Source organism: Pocillopora damicornis, chromosome 8 (genome assembly GCF_964200805.1).
Source record: "Pocillopora damicornis chromosome 8, jaPocDami1.2, whole genome shotgun sequence".
Taxonomy (NCBI): domain Eukaryota; kingdom Metazoa; phylum Cnidaria; class Anthozoa; order Scleractinia; family Pocilloporidae; genus Pocillopora; species Pocillopora damicornis.
In genome coordinates, this window is record NC_142677.1 from 454,750 (window position 1) to 473,812 (window position 19,063).

General features: G+C 38.5%; 4 protein-coding genes across 4 annotated transcripts in view; 2 read left to right on the top strand and 2 right to left on the bottom strand.

The window, feature by feature from the left end:
• LOC113680660 (uncharacterized) overlaps positions 1-1,981 on the top strand; it is a 14,738-nt gene extending 12,757 nt beyond the window's left edge. Inside the window, exons 12-14 of the mRNA XM_027197689.2 lie at positions 379-528; positions 1,293-1,381; positions 1,658-1,981. Coding sequence (XP_027053490.2) covers positions 379-528; positions 1,293-1,381; positions 1,658-1,876 — 458 coding nt within the window. The 3' untranslated portion in view covers positions 1,877-1,981. The remainder of the gene's footprint in view (positions 1-378; positions 529-1,292; positions 1,382-1,657) is intronic.
• LOC113680659 (nucleolar complex protein 2 homolog) lies at positions 1,919-19,002 on the bottom strand. The gene is made up of 18 exons (XM_027197688.2): positions 18,921-19,002; positions 18,697-18,843; positions 18,317-18,542; positions 17,652-17,789; positions 16,576-16,702; positions 16,220-16,310; positions 15,585-15,660; positions 15,381-15,491; positions 14,690-14,803; positions 13,883-14,071; positions 13,395-13,534; positions 12,375-12,486; positions 10,991-11,104; positions 3,833-3,934; positions 3,421-3,489; positions 3,258-3,332; positions 2,975-3,067; positions 1,919-2,421 (listed from the first exon to the last, which is right to left on the bottom strand). Exons 1-18 carry the CDS (start codon positions 18,938-18,940, stop codon positions 2,167-2,169), a joined length of 2,199 nt encoding a protein of 732 aa, XP_027053489.2. The 5' UTR covers positions 18,941-19,002; the 3' UTR covers positions 1,919-2,166.
• On the top strand, positions 4,515-5,870 carry LOC113680662 (adenosine receptor A2a-like). The gene has a single exon (XM_027197694.2). It carries the CDS (start codon positions 4,641-4,643, stop codon positions 5,607-5,609), a length of 969 nt encoding a protein of 322 aa, XP_027053495.2. The 5' UTR covers positions 4,515-4,640; the 3' UTR covers positions 5,610-5,870.
• LOC113680663 (adenosine receptor A3-like) lies at positions 8,102-9,438 on the bottom strand. Its single transcript, XM_027197695.2, has one exon. The coding sequence runs from the start codon at positions 9,354-9,356 to the stop codon at positions 8,394-8,396; it is 963 nt and encodes a 320-aa protein (XP_027053496.2). The 5' UTR covers positions 9,357-9,438; the 3' UTR covers positions 8,102-8,393.
• Positions 19,003-19,063: the final 61 nt, after the last annotated feature.

Here is a 19,063-nt window from a genome sequence, read left to right on the forward strand (position 1 = left end):
TCATAATCCCCTAAGAGTTTGGCGGAAAAAGCGAACGGACTTATAAAAGTCCGATTCGTTAGGGTTCCCAGATAGGAAAACGCCTAAAGCAGATCATCCCCGTATAATTTCAGGATTCATTTCAAGATTATGCTCGTAGTTGAAGAATCAAACACTCAAGAAAAGTCTACAAAGTTCAAGCGCGAAGAGGGAGAATTCCCTTCTGATATGGGCTTTTAACTGAATTTTAATCAGCATGGCAAAGCTGGCCTGTTTTTTAGACGCAGCACAGCTGCAAGGTTTGTCCTAAATTTCTCGCTGCGTGATGCCTCAAGGCGCGCAGAAGCACCAGCTGTGTAGGCTAGATTTTGATTTAAGCCTTTTTTTATTTCCATAAAGGTTTCTTCTGGAGTCAAACTTTGAGCAACAATTCAGAGGAGACACCTTTGGTATCCATGCAACAAAGGCCCCTCATCGTTCCTGCAACGTTGCATTTTTCTGGACTCCGTGACAGATCTCCAGCAGCCCGAACCTTAGAAACACACAGTGGTAAGGGAATATAAATAATCTCTAAATTTGTTTGGTGCTACTGGGCCATTTTCCCCGAAATTTTTAGTAGTGGGCAGTCTCGGAAAACTTTTCACTTCTTAATCGAAATAACGAAACGAAACATATGACAAATGAATGGTTTTTGAGCTAAGACCCGCATTATTATACCTCAGAGCTACGATTTGAAATTTGGCTTTGGGCCCATTATGTCAGGGAGACTTTCATGAAAAGGGCCCTGATTTTTAACCCTCAAGTCTTTCTGACGGAAAGTCTTCGGGTGGGATCCAATTTCTAACTTCGCTAAGCGTTCTTGGCTAAACGAATAATATTGTTCTTCATTCGACGACCCAAACTTTACCAACTCTTAATCTTAGTTTATAGTCGCTTTTTAAATTACATTATTTTAGGTAGTTGGGCCTTTTTGGTCAGACTCAAAAGGCAACTTTGTTCCCAGGTTCCCCTCTCTTTCGTTCTTAGAAAGATCCTGAGAACGAGGTTGTCATCAATGCGGATAATCGTTTAGTGAAATAGTAAATCTTAGCAGAGGAAGTGATCCCTTGAATTTAGCTCGAGAGTTTGTCACCAGGAAGTTTTAGTATCCCTGGCCTTACATTTACCTGATATGCTTTTTCGGTAGACTTCTTGTAGATATTCAGAGGCTGGGGGCCGGGTGGGTGGGAGGTTAAGAGTGACGTCAGGGACGGGTGAATGGGGAAATTTTTTTGCGGTGAGAGAATTATAAGTTTTTACTGTGTCCTTTTCAGTTGCTCGCTCTGGTGGTAACTCCTACACTATCTCCTCGGATGAGGACTCCGAGTCTGAATCAGACACAAAAGATGAGAACTTTCAGCGGGTAAGAAACCAGTTTGGCAACGAATTCGCGGAGTTGAAAGCACTTTCCTCTTTAATATGTTTGCAAAAAAGTCTTCTTAGCCTCTCTGTTGGCTGGAAATTCCTTAGCCTGTACCCCGTCATGTCGAGGCTAGCAACGCGAATTTGCGCCCATGTAAAATTAACAATCATGCCCTTAATTTATAACAGAGGTCCATAGCTTTGACGACAAATTATTAATATGTCTCCGTGATGATGATCTAACGCGTTTTAAAACAAGTTTACATCCTTTCAACAGAATTCACATCTAATGAATGACAGAAAGTCAAAATCAAAGCAAATCTCAAGAAGGACCAAACGTCAGACTTCTTCCCCGAAGATAATAATGACACCAATTACTAGGAGTTTGTTACTCCTTGCAAGCTTATTGTTGAACGCGTATTTTATAGTATCATTCACCGACTGGCCCCAGCGAATTCTCTTCTTACTAAGAAAGGTTTCAGGAACAAGTAAATAAATAAAAAAAATATTTTTTTAAGAAGGCGAGGAAATTAGTCAGTCTGTAAATTAATCTCCTTTATTTAATGTTTTTGTTATCATTAATAAAATGCAAGTGAATAAAGAATACCAGCATGTTATCAGCCTTATTTTGTTCTTGAATGAAGGCGGACGGCATTTAGATCTTTCTCTGTAGTTGACTGTCGATGAAAAGCTCATGCGCAGATCAATTCTTTCCTCTCAAATTGTTAATGGCAAAGTCTGAGTTGGACAATAACCTTTTCTGAAAGTTTCTGTACAGAACCTTCACTAATCTTCATCAGATGAAAATTGGAAATCCTCTACAATGTCTTCCACGTCTGCATCCATAGTTATGTTCATCGTGTGTGAAGTGTTTTCAGAAGTAGTTTTATTAACAGCCTTCCGTCTCTTTGTTTTATCTTTCTCTTGTTCCTTCTTATTTTCAGAGCTCTGATGCTTTCTCTTCCTCTTTGACGCCGCTTTTGTTTCTTCCCCGTCAGATGTTTCCTCGTTCTCTCCATTTCCAGTTTCTATTTTCCTATCCTACAAAACAATCGAGTGAATTTGAGATTATCACATCTACCTTACTACAGGCTACTTAATTAAGAGGAGTTTTCAGAAGCTATCCTAGGTAATTACAGAAGGTGTGGCCTGGTAATTAGCCTGCTCGATTACGGACCGAGAGATCCGAGTTCTACTCTTAAACGTCATCACTAAGTTGTGTTTTTGGGCATTTTGAGAAGACAATTGGCTTTCCTAGTATTCCAGTGCCTCTCTCAGCTTTTAAGTTTAAACTACTGCCATGCTAAACACTGTTATTATAGTCGAAATTTTAGCTCATTTAAGACAATTTTCGAAAGGTTAGGTAACTCATTGACATTTGAAAAGAAATCAGTTTTTAGACTGTAAACAGTCCATTCTTTTCGGAAGTCCGTAGCGCAAGTAAAACAGAAAAATTGGCAAAAAAAATTGATGTTGGCGCGCGGCGCGGAACTTTGGGATTGAGGCGTCTCACTCCCAAAGTTCCGCACTGCGCGCTAACATAATTTTCTCGCTGACTCCACCCTTTTTGAAAGTTTACGTCACTGCGTCTTACCTCTTGCTGTATGGACGGTTTCATTTTCTTCCAAGTCTTGTAAAACTTCACAATACTATTTGGCTGTTGTCTGTATTGAGCCGTCCATCTTTCCTGTGGAAAAAAAGCAAACAGCGTTTCAACAGCATTATTCAGAGCATTTTATGACTTCCACAATTGATCGAAAATACAGCGCAGTTATTCCAGAAAGTACAGAGAGCAAAATACATAGGGATACCGTCAGCTTACAGCTAGTTTAGTCCGCTTGCCATGAAACTTTCTCTACAATGGCTCAGAAACTTACCACTTCCTCCAAATCTTTAGGACTAAAGGACACTTTAGATCGTCGGTTTGTTACTTCCGTGGAAGTCTCCTCAATCTGGTAAAAAGGACGACAAAAATTTGAACCGATTCCTGTAATAAAACTGCACAATGAGGCAGAATTGGAAGGTTTACTTAACTATTACCTTGTCAACGAGTTGCTTGAACTGCTTCCGGTATTTTGGAACGCTTGTTGTCTTAATAAACTTTCTTAGCTGCGAAAGGAGAGTAAATAGCGTTGTCATGGCCATACAAAGCAGTTTTCATTATAGTGTTTTAAGCAATCCGAGATCACATTGATTTTGCTTCACCTGTGCTCCGTGATTGGTCCGGAAAATATGCCCCACTCTTTCTACCAATCGGATGCAAGACTGAAACCACTCACGTCTTGTTCGCTCGCGTTTCCGCGCACTTTACGGAGCGGGGTTGTTTTTACTTTGAGTTCACATTGACACCTGCAGGTATTTTCCCTTGTTCTGATTCGCCGTTTTGATTACTTTGACTTTGGTTTTACGACAATCGAAAACCGCTATATACCACAAAATTGGAATTACTTACCCTTAACACGGCAGGGAGGGCAACTTCTGGGAATGCTATCGAATGCGCATGTATAGAAAAGAACTCTAACAGCAATTCAAAGATATGGTCCATAACTGCATCCTGAGAAGAAAAAAAGCCTGTGTGATTAAAGGTGACACATGAGGCAGTCGTCAAATCTATATGTGCCAGGCGCCGGAAGGGAACATATTTGGCCTGACCGCATGACCAGCCCGGCCGGACCTAACTTGGCATTCTATCATATGGCCATCGTTCTTTATTTTCCTTCGTTTCTTCTTCAACCTCGCAGTTTGCGAGGCCGTAGTGTTTTGTAAGGCCTACTAACGCTATCGTACAGTACCCACACGGAAATTTTTGTTTAACGTTTCTCGATTAAAAAGGCGCACGGGGCCGTTCGGGTCATATAATAATATTTCATATTCGCCCCTTTGAGTTTTGAGATAACATAGCCTGTGTGGCAGTATTTTTGATTTGCTTCCAGCCAAGCAGGGGTAGGGTGAGGACACCAGGCGTAATAAAGCGCGCAAAATGTTTTTCTTTTGCTCTATTAAACCTAATGTCCTGACTCAATTCTTTCGCGACCCACGCTTACAATGCTAATAAAAGGGAAACGGAAACTACTCATGCGCAGTATAAGGGAAAACGTCGACACCATTGGTTCGTGATCACATGATACGGGGAGGTAAAACTGACTCATTTGCCAAAAGTAGCGAGGAAAGTTCTGATTCACATGCACTGTTGGTAGAATAGTCCTCAAGAAAGACACAACATCTCCAGAGCTGTCACAGCAAACGAACCGTGTGTTGTAATGATGAACGCAACCACATTTAACAACACAACACCACGCTCTTCACCATCTTCAGGGTTAAACATTTACGCTGTGCTGAGCCCTACATTTTATCTGTGCCTCGTCATTTACGATGCGATCATCGCTGTGGCAACAACTCTGGCAAATTTTCTCCTGCTCGTTGTAATCTACCGCGATCCTTTCCGTTGCCTGAGAACTCCGACAACTTTTCTGATCGCAAATCTCGGGGTGGCTGATTTCTTTGTTGGAGCTCTCATGGGATTCGGTCGCACGGTGGAAATGTATTTCCTCTACAAAGGACACCGAGAGCCCCCGTATCTAAATACTTTCCAATATTTCATAGGAGTACTGGCTATGTTTGCGGCAGTTTGTTCCATAATAGCGATGTCTTGGGATCGTTTTGTAGCAGTAACAGACCACATTAACTACAAGAACAGGATAACAGTCAAGAGAGTGAAATTGTACATTCTGTTTATTTGGTTAAATGCGTCATTTATGGCCGTTTTACCCGCCGCTGGTGTCAAAAAAATAACTTTCCTCTACGCATACAGTTACTCGCATGTGTTTCTTCCTGCAATCCTCCTAACAGTCGCCTACGTTGTGGTTTTCAGGACGTTGTCTCAAAAACTACAAACTTTTAACCGGCGAGTGTGTGCAGGAAACTCGACGAACGAAACGCGGAGGAACTTTCAACGAGAGAAAAAGCTGGTGTTAGCCATCTTCCTTGTGTTAGTTGTGTTTTATACTTGCTTTTTTCCGTTTGTTGTCAAGGTACACTTGTGGTTCTTCTGTTCACAATGTGAAACCTCCGCTGCTTTCATAACATACCACTTCATAACAAATGATATTTTATCACTTTCTTCACTAATCGATCCTTTTATCTATGCCTGGCGACTGCAAAGCTTTCGTAAGACGTTCCTTACAGTGTTGGGCTTGAGACAACGCATTGCCGTTGAACGGCCTGTTTAAAAAACATATCAATGTGCACGGATCGTGTTTGGAAAAAAGAGGAAGGATACGTTTTCATATTGCGCAATATCACATATCCTTTATCGTCATCTCGACAAAACATAGCAAAAATGACAAAAAGTGTCTTTCAAAAGCATAGCGCAAAAAAAATCTGAGCCTTTCCAAACCTTTCGAGTTTTGAGATTTTAAGATGAAGTCCTACACACCTTGGATAAGGACTTTTCAATCTGTTTGAAAAAGTTGCAATAAATACATCTAAAATAGTTGAGTATACTTCTTCTCGTCAAAAGTCGCACGAAATTATTTCTTTGCTCTGTTTCAGATTTTCACATTATTGAACAAACCCAGAAAGATGTCCATACTGTTTTCTCATAATTTTCTCATTTAAATGCAAGTAACGTCCTTTAGCAAAAAGCGGTTTTAAGCTAACGAATGCACAATAAATCATTCTTTGGGGAATAACTCCGTAAATTTGAGCTTTCAGAAATAGGATCAGAGTATTGGAAAAAAAAAGTTTATTTTTAAGACCTACACAAAAGTAGCATAAAAAAATACATGCAACCAAAACTTGAATTAAACGACTTTAATCAGGTGTATTTGCCGAAAGGTCAGTTCGTTGACAGATCTAATTCAACGGCCTGGTACAAAGAGTTTTTCTAGTCCGTTCATAATTGTCCTCAATATTAATTTTTGGCCATTTCCTATCTCTGAAGTAGGTTATATTTGCACTCCAACAATAGCAATTTAGATTAAAAAACAACAATTAGTAAAGTCATTTCCACTGACATTGGACAGAGATGAATATTTCCAATATTACGTTAGACAACCCGGTTCTGGAATAACGCACAAAATTAATAGGTGACAAAGAGTTAGAAAAGCAAAGCTTTGTAAATAATTCCGATTATTATATAAGATTCAGGACACGCACGCAAGGAAGACTTGTGCTATAGAAAACCATATTTGGTTGGTAAAACGTTGTCGCTAAACTGAACAACATCTCGGGATTCTTGTGAGGAAAAGCTACTTGTTTTTAATCGAGATCGGAGTGTCGTTGCTATGAGACGATGACAACTAGAAAGACTTACACAACCTGGAAGAGAATTTTAAAAAATGCGAATACCAAGTAAGGTAAGCAGCGACAGGTTGGAGAGTAAAAGCGGAAGACAACCAGTCTTCCTATCTCCTTCACATTAACCTTTCTCCTCGCCTACAGCATTTAAACTGCACATTTCGGCATAATTTAAACTTAATGACTTCTGAAAAATGTAAGCAGAGTCCTTAGCGATCTCTCTACGCTGCGATCGTGTTGATATCGGCGATTGGAAACGATTAGAAAGAAAAATTTCTTTAAAAAAAAAATTGTTGCAATTGCACCTGTTTACAAGATCAAACGGATATCAAGCTTCATCAATAGGGGATCGTGGCGATCAGAAATCCCAAGAAGCACTGTAATATCGCAATCGCTATGACCGCTAGTCACATTTTCCGTTTGGCCTTAACGTGGTAACGAGACTTGAACAGAGTCCTTCGCCTCATTCCCAGGCCTCCTATTTGTGTCCTCAATCAGAGCTATCTTAGTTATTATGATGTTGTAATCATTTTTAGACAAAGGCATAATGTAGTAAGACTTAGTTCATAAAGAACCTAGGTTTCCTTCCAACAAAAACATCTATAATTATCTTTTTCCCTTTGGTAGTTATTTTTCATCAGCTTCTACTGTACTTTTAAAGGCCATTATATTTGGTAAACTTACCGAGGGTAAACTTGTCAGAATATATTTTTGTCGAAAAAACGCCGACTAATGCGAGCGCACTTCAATTTGAGATATACCGAATCATTTGCTTTCATTTTTTTTAATCCTATTGTACCACGAACAAGTAAGGTAAAGGCAATTTTTCTTCGATATTTACGAGTCTGTGGGAATTATTGTAACTGTAGTAATTAAATCTTGCTGGTGGTTGTAAATAAGGGCTAGGATATTAATTCCCTGAAAGAAATTTTACTCGGGATTACCTTAGAAACTTGTTTTTTTCTAGGAAATTCATCTTTCGTATCGAAACGATTGCCAAAGTATTGACGAAAAAAGTTGTTCGTCTCGGGAATTGGGAGTAACTGGAAGCAGTATTACCGATTTAGGTGAAAAACATTTAAGATATGAAAGGTCGAGTAATAAAATCTGTGAACAATCGAAGATTCTGCAACAAACAAAAGAGAAGTCGACTGATTAAATATCCTTCATCTATCGCCTTTTTGAAAGTAAATATTCACATTGATATGTTAATTTTTTGTCGTCCGATTCTCTTTAAAAGCTAATGTTTCATCTGTATCACGACAGTCGCTCATTTCCATGACTTGTAGTTAATTTTGTCCGATATTGCGTTAACAACTTCTGCAAAATGAAAAATAACAACAGAGGAGGAATAAAACTTATCATTAAATTTTGAAAACAAGTTACAAGGAGATGAATTATATAAGATACGAACCGAGTGTAATTCAATCGGTCTTCCTTCTGTATTTAGTGTATAAGGCTATCTAATAAATTTGTTCCACATATTAGAAAAACAAAACGAAAATCGATTTACCAAAGTATTGCAATTTGAAGAGAATTTAAATAAAAGAATGTTAATTATCTGAGTGCAGATTTTTTTTTTTTTGAGAAATTCTTTGCTTACCAATACTTGAACTAGAACATACGATTTCTCCGTCAAAAATGACAGAGACTACAGTTCACTTTGATAGCTGCCTAGGTAGACTAAAAGCTTACAAAATAATTCTTTGTTTGGCCTATGCGCTCTCATTAATAGCATTTCTTCTGAAACCCAGCACTCTAAAAAAAGTTTTTCGGAAACTTTGCAATCGGCAGGCATAGATTAAAGGGTCGATTAGTGCAGACAGGGAAAGGATATCATTCGATATGAAGTGATATGTTAAAAACGCGGGAGAACTATCGCACTGTGAACAGAAAAACCACAAATGTACTTTCACAAAGAACGGGGCAAAACACATATAAAACGCGACTAAAACAAGAAAGATGGCAAAAACCAGCTTTTTCTCGTGGTGGTAATTTCTATGCGTTTCGGTCGGTGGGTTTTCTGTAAAACCTCTCCGTTTAAACTGTCCAAGCTTTTTAGATAAAGTCTTGAAAGCCACAACATAGGCGATTGTTAAGACGATTGCAGGAACAAACATATGTGAGTAACAGTATGCGAAGAGAAAGTCAAGTTTTCTGACACCAGCGGCGGGTAAAACGGCCAAAAATAACGCATTTAGCCAAATTAATAGAATGTACAACTTCACTTTCTTTACTGTTATTCTGTTCTTGTAATTAATGGGGTCTGTTACTGCTACAAAACGATCCCAAGACATCGCCATTATGGAACAAACTGCCGCAAACATAGCCAGTGCTCCTATGAAATATTGGAAAGTATTTAGATACTGAGGTTCTTGGTGTCCTTTGTAGAGGAAATACATTTCCACCGTGCGACCGAATCCCAGAAAAGCTCCAACAAAGAAATCAGCCACCCCGAGATTTGCGATCAGAGAGGTTGTCGGAGTTCTCAGGCAACGGAGAGGATCGCGGTAGATTACAACGAGCAGGAGAAAATTTCCCAGAGAAGTCGCCAGGGCGATGATCGCATCGTAAATGACTAGGCACAGATAAAAGGTAGGGCTCAGCTGAGCGTAAATGTTTAACCCTGAAGATGGTGAAGGGCTCGTTGTTGCGTTGTCAAATGTGATTGCGTTCATCGTTGTAAACAGTCTAATTTGAACGAACTTTAAAGCGGAATTTAAATCGGACCATCATTGACGAATTCAGCGCGTGTTGGCTGGATACGGGATACTTAACAACTTATTAGGATGTAAAAGCAAATAAAACACAGAATTCATCAATTACTAAGGGGGAATATTTATTTTGACTGACGGAGCCTCTGTTTGAAGAGAAAAAGCACCAAGTGTGACAATAGCTTTAGAAATCCCCGGAAAGGCCTGCTGTGAAACTTAGCCTTGGCTAGGCTTCTTCATAATCTCTTTCTTCGGAGACATTACTGAACGACTCACAGAACGTAATTTTATACAGTTGAATTCTATGTCAGAAGGTTACCGAAATTAGCAAAAGAATTCGTTACGAAGCCGTTCTACACCTATTTATTGTAAGAAATGGTGTTATTTCCTCAAGCATTTGGAGGGCCCACTTAGATGAAGCGAAATAATCTAGATGTTTCTTCTTCAATATGAATCTCTTTGGAGAAAGAACAGGTGAATAACAGACCGACACTGAATTGCAATTATATTCTCAGTGGGCTAACGTACACAGTAAGATCAAGGCGTATTGACTTAACATGGACAGGGAGACGGCTTGTAAAAGATTCTGCTCTCCAGCCAATATGGCATTTGCTGGTCTCTGTTCTTTTTTGTAGCTTAAGTCTAATTTTTTTTGGCTAATTTTCGCCAGTGATTCGGCCTGAATTAAATATAAAACTTATGGCTTCCTCTCAAATTATGAAACCTTTCTCTTTTCAAAACTTTGAATTTTCCAACACTAGAAACAAAAGTGGAGCGCTTCCGAATAACGTTTTGTTTTTAACTAAATTTTCATCTTTTATCAACTCTAACTTCAATTAACATAAAACCCTACTAAATGGTACCAGAAAAAGCAAATAACATTTGTAAGTCGCCTGTCATTTTGAGGGCTGAATCATGGCTAATTAAAACTTGGAAGTTACCCATTGATTTTCCTTCAACGGATGTTGCTGAACGTTAACACTAAAACTATTTCCAATTCGAATCGTGTACAGTAGAGCTATAGTCATGATCCTATATAGTTTTTGTTTGCTTTCCTTTTTCCCATCTATTTGCTTTATCATTATCAACTCAGAAGAAAATTATTCACAACGGAATGTCACGGAAACCTGTCAAAATCCTTGGGGCTACCTGCACTGGAGTGGACTTTGATCTCAGAGGACAGGAGCAGGATATAAACGAACAGGGATATAGACGAAAGGGTCTCTCTTTATACAAAACGTAACGTTTAAACGCTGGTTTTCCCTCCACCCAAAAATATTTTTCTTTTCTTCGCTGCAAAGTGTTGGTATGATGCGTAGGCCCATTATGGGACGTAGAATTTTTACTTCAACTGGAAGAATTACATTCTTATTTATGAAGTAATATCTGATATTTCATCTAAGTTTATCTGGTGTAAAGCCACCTTAGCTTACAGGAGACAGCAACAAAGAATAGGTTTGGCTCAGGACGAGGTGAAGAAAATATATTGCAAATGAAGACCTAAGATTGTTAAAGATGCACAAACTGTGACAAAGGAGCGCAGCTCTTGTGACAGTTATGACAGTCAAGGTGGTCAAATTATTCTTGTCTAACAATACCTGATAAGGCTTGGTACCCAACTGCTGTTTAGAAACTTTCAGTATACAAGAAAACTCTGTTGGCTTTGCTGTAGACATTTTGACTTTCTTGTTGAATTCGACTGACTCTAAGATCTAACACAAACCAAAGGAAGGTTAGCTTATCACTCTCAGTTCACGGTGGCCAATTTATGTTATCAACTCAGTTGATAATATTAAATTACCCTGTTATACTCTTCCACCGACGCAACCCCAGTTTTTTTAGAAACTTATCCCCTTTATTTAAAAAAAAGGTTACATCGGTGTAATTAACGCTTTAACCGCTACAAGTGTTTGGCTTCTAGTTTCTCCATACAGTGTCACCCTTGAATCAAATGTATTACGAGAACAAAGGAATTGATCACCAATTTAAGAAGCTCCCGATTGCTAAACAAATTCTCCTTGTCAGTAACATAAGAAACGTAAAGAGAAAAGTGTAAAGAATATGAATACTAACGCTAGGGTGTAAGAGGCTACGGGGGGAAAAATAGCGACAACATCAACTAAAAACAACATTGATGATAAGCAAATCTTTAGCAGTTGTAATGACTTCCCTCTAGTCTAACATCCTGTCACAGGATGTCGCATCTAACTGATTTGATTTATAGAGTACCGAGATAGACATGTATCAAAGAAAGGCCAAATATTTGTTTCAACTACAGTAATAACCCGCGTATAAGAACCTGGATTTTAAGAACCTGTTAGGCTAAAATTCTCATTTTAAGCCCCCTCTACATAAGAACCTATTTAGCCTAAAATTTTTCAGTTAGGTTCTTATCAGTGGGGTTGCTGTAAAAGTGTCTTGGCAGAAACTAATAACTAACTGATTAAACTGTTATGTTTTGTTAAGAACATATAGTTTTACTGTATCTGCACTGAACTGCCTATAGGCATTGCTCTACATGGTACATTATAAATGATTTATTATGAGATGATACTGTATTTGCAATATATATACAATATATTCCGATGAAATACATATGCAAATTTAAGAACCTATTTAAGAACCTGTTTAGGCTAAATTTCCTTTAAGTACCATTTATATAAGAACCTATTTAGGCTAAATTGAAAAATTCAGGTTCTTATACGCGGGTTATTACTGTATCTGAGAGAGCTAATAATCATCTTGGTGAAAAAGATACCAGTCTACTAAATTTGAAAAGGTCCTCTCTTATCACTGAAAGTTCTAACAAGTACATGCACATGGTTTCACTGCCCTTTTCAGGTAAGCTTGTCCATTAATTTTTTTCCTTCTTTCTCTTCTTTCTTTTTCCTTCTTTTATTTTTCATAAACCTCATGCGTTGCGGCTGCTAATGACACAAATGCAACATCTCTGGCACCTTCTCTGTATAACTTTAGACTTACCTCTAATAAAAATGGTGCAACCGGTATGTAAGTGTCTGTGGCCTGTGATAGAAGGTTCAAGGAACGAACACAGTGAAATCTCAGAGGATAAAATCTTGCCGCAGGAATGAGCCTACAAAAAAACAGGATATAAATAAAACACTGATGCTGAAGTCACTAGTGAACAGTACCTGTTACAATACCACGATAAATTTATTAAACTCTTTCCTTCCGATCGCTTTGCAGGGCTCCACATAATGGACAAGGGTGCCTAAACTCAGACGCTAGCCATTGTCTAAAAATGGTCATTGGACATTAGAGTCTGACAAAAAAAAGACTTCAGTGTCCTAAATCAGACACTAGGGTCCAAAATCGGACATTAGTGTTCAAAAAATAGTAATCAGACACTACGTCTAAAATTGGACATTAGTGTCCAAACAATGGTAATCAGAAGCTAGTGTCTAAAATGGGTAGCCTGCAGAACCAATGTTAATTTTTTGGCGTTTTCAGCGAACGGAGGCAAGCGCGAGGCGAGCGCGAAGTGCGAGTCACGCGCGAAGGGAGAAGCGTGGAAAATGTAACACCTGTACCCACACTATCGTTTAAGCTCTTCCGCCCCTAGACACACATCCAATTACCAACCAATCACAGCGTTCAATAAAAGTGGCGTGGGAGCACTTTTTTTGTAGACCGCACGCGGGACCGATCCTGGAGCGACAACCGGTGGAGATCGTCCTAGGGCCTAGCTATAACATAAGATGTTGGATGTTGACAGCAAATACTGGTAAAACTCCCACGAAAACATAGGCCAACCGCTCAACTTCAGGAAATACTTGTAGAACCAGCTTTGTACCGTGTTTATCTGAATGACAATGTCAATCAGGTAAATTCGATCTCGCCTTGAGTGTCTATTCTCGCAGAAACCCGCCAAAATGTTTCATTTTTGAGCGGCAATCGAACTATGACAACGACGCAGAACGGCGAAGACTACAAACAACGTGAAGAACGGAAAATATAAAAATATATTACTCAGCTGCTTACTTGATAGCTCCGATGATTGTTTGAACCAAAGGATAAATAAGTGGTTGGAGCACTCCGCTGCCCTTCACTTCACTTATAACACGACACCAAAGATGAAGACAGTGAATATACTGCCAATTATATACTGACTGGTATGAATCCTATGGGATACGGGATAAAAAGTAATCAACAAAGCATAAAAGATCGGCTTTAAAGGGCACGTAAGCGGTGGAACAGAAATATTGCGCAACACGGATTCCACAGCAGAATTGGTATGGTGGCTTGTGCAAGCAGCGGGCGTTCGGATGTTGTTTTGTCAGCAGAGAGTGACTCGATTGTCTTAAACCATCGAATCACGTGTATTTATCTCTGATTCGCACCGAGACTAATCGTGTACTGAATTCCTAACATTTCAGTCCGTTCGGCTCTACAAAACTTTATCACCAGCACATTGAAAATTATCACCACGAGCTTAGAGATTCAAAAGAAGGAAAGACATAATTTTGTACCTTCTTCTTCTGCAGAATGGCATTCCTAAGATGAATGGCAAGCTGCCTGATATACACAAATCCATACTGATAACTAAGATGTTCATCCAAACTAAATATCTCCACAAGCGAGTTCTGCATAAACGCGATGACGGGCTTGGTCTTTGGCGACATAAACTTTGCATTCTTCACAAAATTCATGTACAGTTGCTGAAAGATTAAAGCACAGATCTTTGCATCAGGCTAAGTACATTTAGTGAAAGAACTATTTCTATTCTACTACTACTTTTTAGCAATAAACAGAGGCATCAATTAAAATGTTAACAACTCATAACGTTCTGTTCGTGAAATGGGGAGAAAACTTCCATGACACCAACCAAGGAAACCGTGAGAGGGATATCCGTTTTTCGTAAATGATATCCGGAATGGCTTCCGACATAATGCGTATCAGTAAAGTTATCATAAGTAAACTCGATACCCAATAAGAATATCGAAGAATCCCCAAACGATTTGAAAACCAAAGCCTCAGGTTTAAATTTATGCAGAAAGTTCATTTGTGCGGTGAGATTTGACACCCAATTAATTTGCTCAAAGAAACATCGTCCGTTTTGAATTGTCGCGAGCCAGTCGGTTTACGATTGGGTCAAGCTGAAACGGAACAATTTTGCCAGATGCACATTTCGTTACCTTTCAATCTCTACATAGTGTATGGTGCTCACGCTTTAAATAGCTCGTCAACAATATTTTTCGCGAAGGTTTACCGTATCCTTAAGTGTGTGATTAAAATCAGAACATATTACGTAGAATTGATCTAATAAACAAACGAACCTTAACAGTAAACTCCAGAAGTGCAGCAGGCATCATGGTGGAAACATTTCTGATCCCTAGAAAAGCAAGGACTCTGACGTGTTCTTCACCGCCACTCCACATCCTAACAAGACGCTGAAATAGAGAAGTTTAGAGCAGTTTTCAAGTGAGTTTCCAAATCAATCTTGGTTTTGCTTTAATACGCTCTAGAGAGCTTATTCCCGATATCAGTTAGAGTTGTGATCGGAATTCGCTCATGCCTCCCAAATGCCACAGACAATTAACTTTCTAAAAGGTTTGGCCATCGCAGTTTATCGGTGTTGAAAAGTAAAAACTTACGCAATTTAAGTAAAAAATGCCCCAAATTACACTTGTCAAAAAAAGTCATAACTGAATACAATATGCAACGAGCCTCACACATGCACAATGTGAAGTACTTTTATAAGGTAATGCATGACAAGTTCGTTTGATTTTTAGATTGGGAGAGGACCCTCATGACTGTCAATTCAGTGCGAGCATTTCTTTTCTTGCCGGCAAGTTGAGGCACTCTCGATAAAAACACACTGGTTTGAATAGCAATTGTCGTAATAAAAGTTTCAGACAAAACAACTGGCACTCTTCATAACAATTACGTCCATGACTAACTGATTTAATTGTAATAACTATTACAAGTCGGAGACAAAAAACTGCACTGCCATGACTGCAGTTTTACCTTAATAAAAGCCTTGGCCACTTTGGGAAAGCAGGCATAATATGGCGTTAATTGCTGTGCATGTCGCAGAATTACACACAACATGGATGGCTCTGTGAGGGTCCGCAACAACTGTCAGGAAAAAACATGACTATGTTGAAAAATGTTTATGAGAACACTACAATGTGATTCCTGAGATTATCATTGAATGATGAGTTTACTTACCTGTAGGACATCACTAAGATAGTGCTTTAAAGGTGTCTTCACTTGAGACCACTTTGTGTGTGAAGAGGGTAGAACTCTGCAGTGTAAAAACCAGAGATTGGAAAAAAAACTCTCTCTTGGAAGGTGTCATTTGGCTAGTAGTGGTCTTATCAGTTGACTGAGTTGATTGACTGACTGATCCAATAACCAACTGACTGACTGACTGACTGACTGACCCAATAACTGACTGCATGAATAACTGACTGACTGACCCAATAACTGACTGACTGAATGACTGACTTACTGACTTGCTGATTAACTAATTGAGCGACTATTTGAATGATTAACTGACTGGCTGATTAACTTGCTAACTGACTCACTGACTCACAAACGATTTGAATGACTAGCCTACTGACTGACTGAATGACCCAGTAACTGACTGACTGACTGACTGACTGACTTGCTGACCGACAAACTAACTGAGTGATTATTTGAATGATTAGCTGACGAGCTGACTGACTAGCAGACTGACTGACTGACTTGCTAACTGTCTCAATCTATTTGAATGACTAACTGACTGACTGAATGACTGACTTATTGACTGACAACCTGACTGGCTAGCTGGCAAGTAGCTTGACTGACAGCCTTTTACAAACCTCTTTCCATGTCTGTTGTGTGTCCCTCCAACATGGTGGAACAGTACTGAGTAAGTATGTTTCAAACAAAGCTGAACAATGGCATTGAACACTGGAAAAGAAATTAATGAAAATACACACATGGTCATATTGAATTTACACTCTGATCTGACCCTGCAGAGAGCTGTAGTATTAACAAAGGAAAAAGGCCCCTGTTTTGGACTATAATCCCATCAAGAATGGTATCTTTAGTGCTATGTGTGCATAACAAAAACCAAGCCAATTAAGATGTAACACTAATAAGTCACTAGGTTGGTAAAACTCAGCCCTTAGCCTCTGAAAATTAATTATGCAATTGTCATAAGAAACTTTTTTACCTGTATCTCCCTCTACTTTGAATTTCAAGGGTGTCTGTGTTTTGCTGTCATCAACAGTACCAAGGGCCCCGTGTACAGCAGAACGGAATGCTTGCAAAGATTTTTTCAGAGCATGAAGTGAATTTTTCTGGAAGCAAGCAACACAGCTTAATTAAAACATAAATAACAGTAAATTTAGTAGCAGTTCACTTTTCGTAGGTACATCAATTCATTTATAAAAAAATAACATAAGTATTTTGAGTGCCTAGTTAGAGATTAGTCACCTTTGGATCAATGGTATCCATTATCTTGAGGATCTCAATGAGGTGATGGCTCTTACGATCAAAGGTTAAAATTTTGGACTTCTCCAGGCTAATGGTTAATTTCTTTCCTTTATAATTAAAAGAAATTTTCTTACGGGCAATTTTTTTTCCAACTTACAGTTCAAATGTGTCCATTATCTTGAGGATCTCAATGAGGTGATGGCTCTTACAATCAAAGGTTAAAATTTTGGACTTCTCCAGGCTAATGGTTAATTTCTTTCCTTTATAATTAAAAGAAATTTTCTTACGGGCAATTTTTTTTCCAACTTACAGTTCAAATGTGTCAAGTTATGCCTAACAGCTAAAGTTTTGTTGTTCTACAGCTAATGCTTAACCATTTAACTCACACAAATGACCAAGACAGAATTTCTCCTTACAATATCTATATAACATCAACCAGATAAGTGATGAGAATTAAGAACGAGATCAATTTGGGGATAATTAGTTGATCCAATACTAAATTCTCTGAACTCACATTATAAGAATTTTCTAGTTGACAGTGAGGAGAATTACAAATTTGATCTGGGAGTTACAGGGTTAACTCCACTGACACCTTCTATCACATACACTGTTTTATTAATTTCCTACAGGGCATTTCATTTTTTCAAAGGAATTTTGGGTAAAATGGGAAGCAAAGAAATGAGCAAAGTCAAAAACAAATTTTCCTGTTTTGAAAAAGCTTTCAACTAAGTTTTAGTTGAGTAGTGCTGACAGAACAGTGCATTCCATGAATAATTGTAATAAAGCACAGCTCCAAATTTTAAATAAAAGTACCTCTAGTCCTGCTCTCCATCCTTTGATCATATCCAAAGAAACTTTTTGGCCTTCATTCGCATCTTTATTTTCTTCATTTCTATCATCCAGGCCATCATCCTCTTCACTGTCATCAGATCCATCTCTCTTTGCTTCACTCTTCAAGGGTCAAAATTAAATAACTGAGTTAGGTCAGGCTGGACGATATATCTCAAAATTAACACTGATATATATAAAAGGAGAAGAATCTCAAAGAGCAGAAATTAAAATGATTTTGTTCTTTAGATTATAATTCTCATTATTCTCCATGACAGAGTTTATGGTCAAGGATACTTGGTTATTTCATTCTGTCTGTGGCAAAAAATTACATCATGTTTAAAAGAACTCTCTGGGCAGTACGCATGGTATATCACTATTACATTTATTTAATGTGGGTGTTAGAATATTTGATCATTTTGGATTCGAGGCACTTTGGGCCATGTCCATTCAAACATTCAAAGGCTGTTTCATCATAAGAAACTTCAATAAATTACACTACATTGTGCAAGAGAAATTAAATGTGGTGTTATGAAGTACATGGATTCAACTTGCACACCCTTATTGAAGTCCATGGTACAGTGCTAAGCCTTTGATGAAGGAAAATCATTTACAAATAGAGTGACAATAACACCACAAAGTTTTCCTACTTCACTCCTTCCTTTATCATCATCATCGCTGTCTTCTTCATTTTCCTCATCATAATCCTCATCCATATCACCATCACCATCATTACTTCCTTCCATTTCTGAGCCAGTATCTGAGTCGTTAAATTCCAACAACTCCTTATCATTTTCTTTCAAGAACTTGTAGAACTCAGGATCCTTTTCTTGTAATTTTTCCAACTGTTTCTTGTGGTCTGCACTTTTAGATTTTCTGTTGAGATTTGAGTACTGCTATCAAATTAAGCTCGTCATAATTAAGTCACTTTAATCTTCATAATGCATGCAACGTCTCGTTCACGTATACCGTGAGGCTCAGGGTTATTTTCTAGTTATCTCTAGTTAAAAATAAAACATCCAGAAATTACTTTGTGGGTAAACGAGCACCATTTTGAGGAACTTTTCCAGGTAAAGGACTTAATGTGTTATCCTCCGGCAAGCTTTCTTCGTCGTCACTGAGGTCTGAATCAAAGCCGTGCATCATAAATTCCTCCGCATCCATGTCACACAACCTTCTGTTAATCCAAAAAAAGAGCATCCTTTAGATCTTAGAGGTAAATCTTTCTCTAAATGAAGCAGAGCTTGCACTTACCGCTTCTCTGTGTCCGCCATGTTGTGATTAGAACCACGTGGGAAAATTAAACTCGACCAATGTACACTATACTTTCATTTATATGACAATAAAATTACTCCTGCACGTACTGCTGTCTAGGTAAGACTGTGGGCGAAGGGATG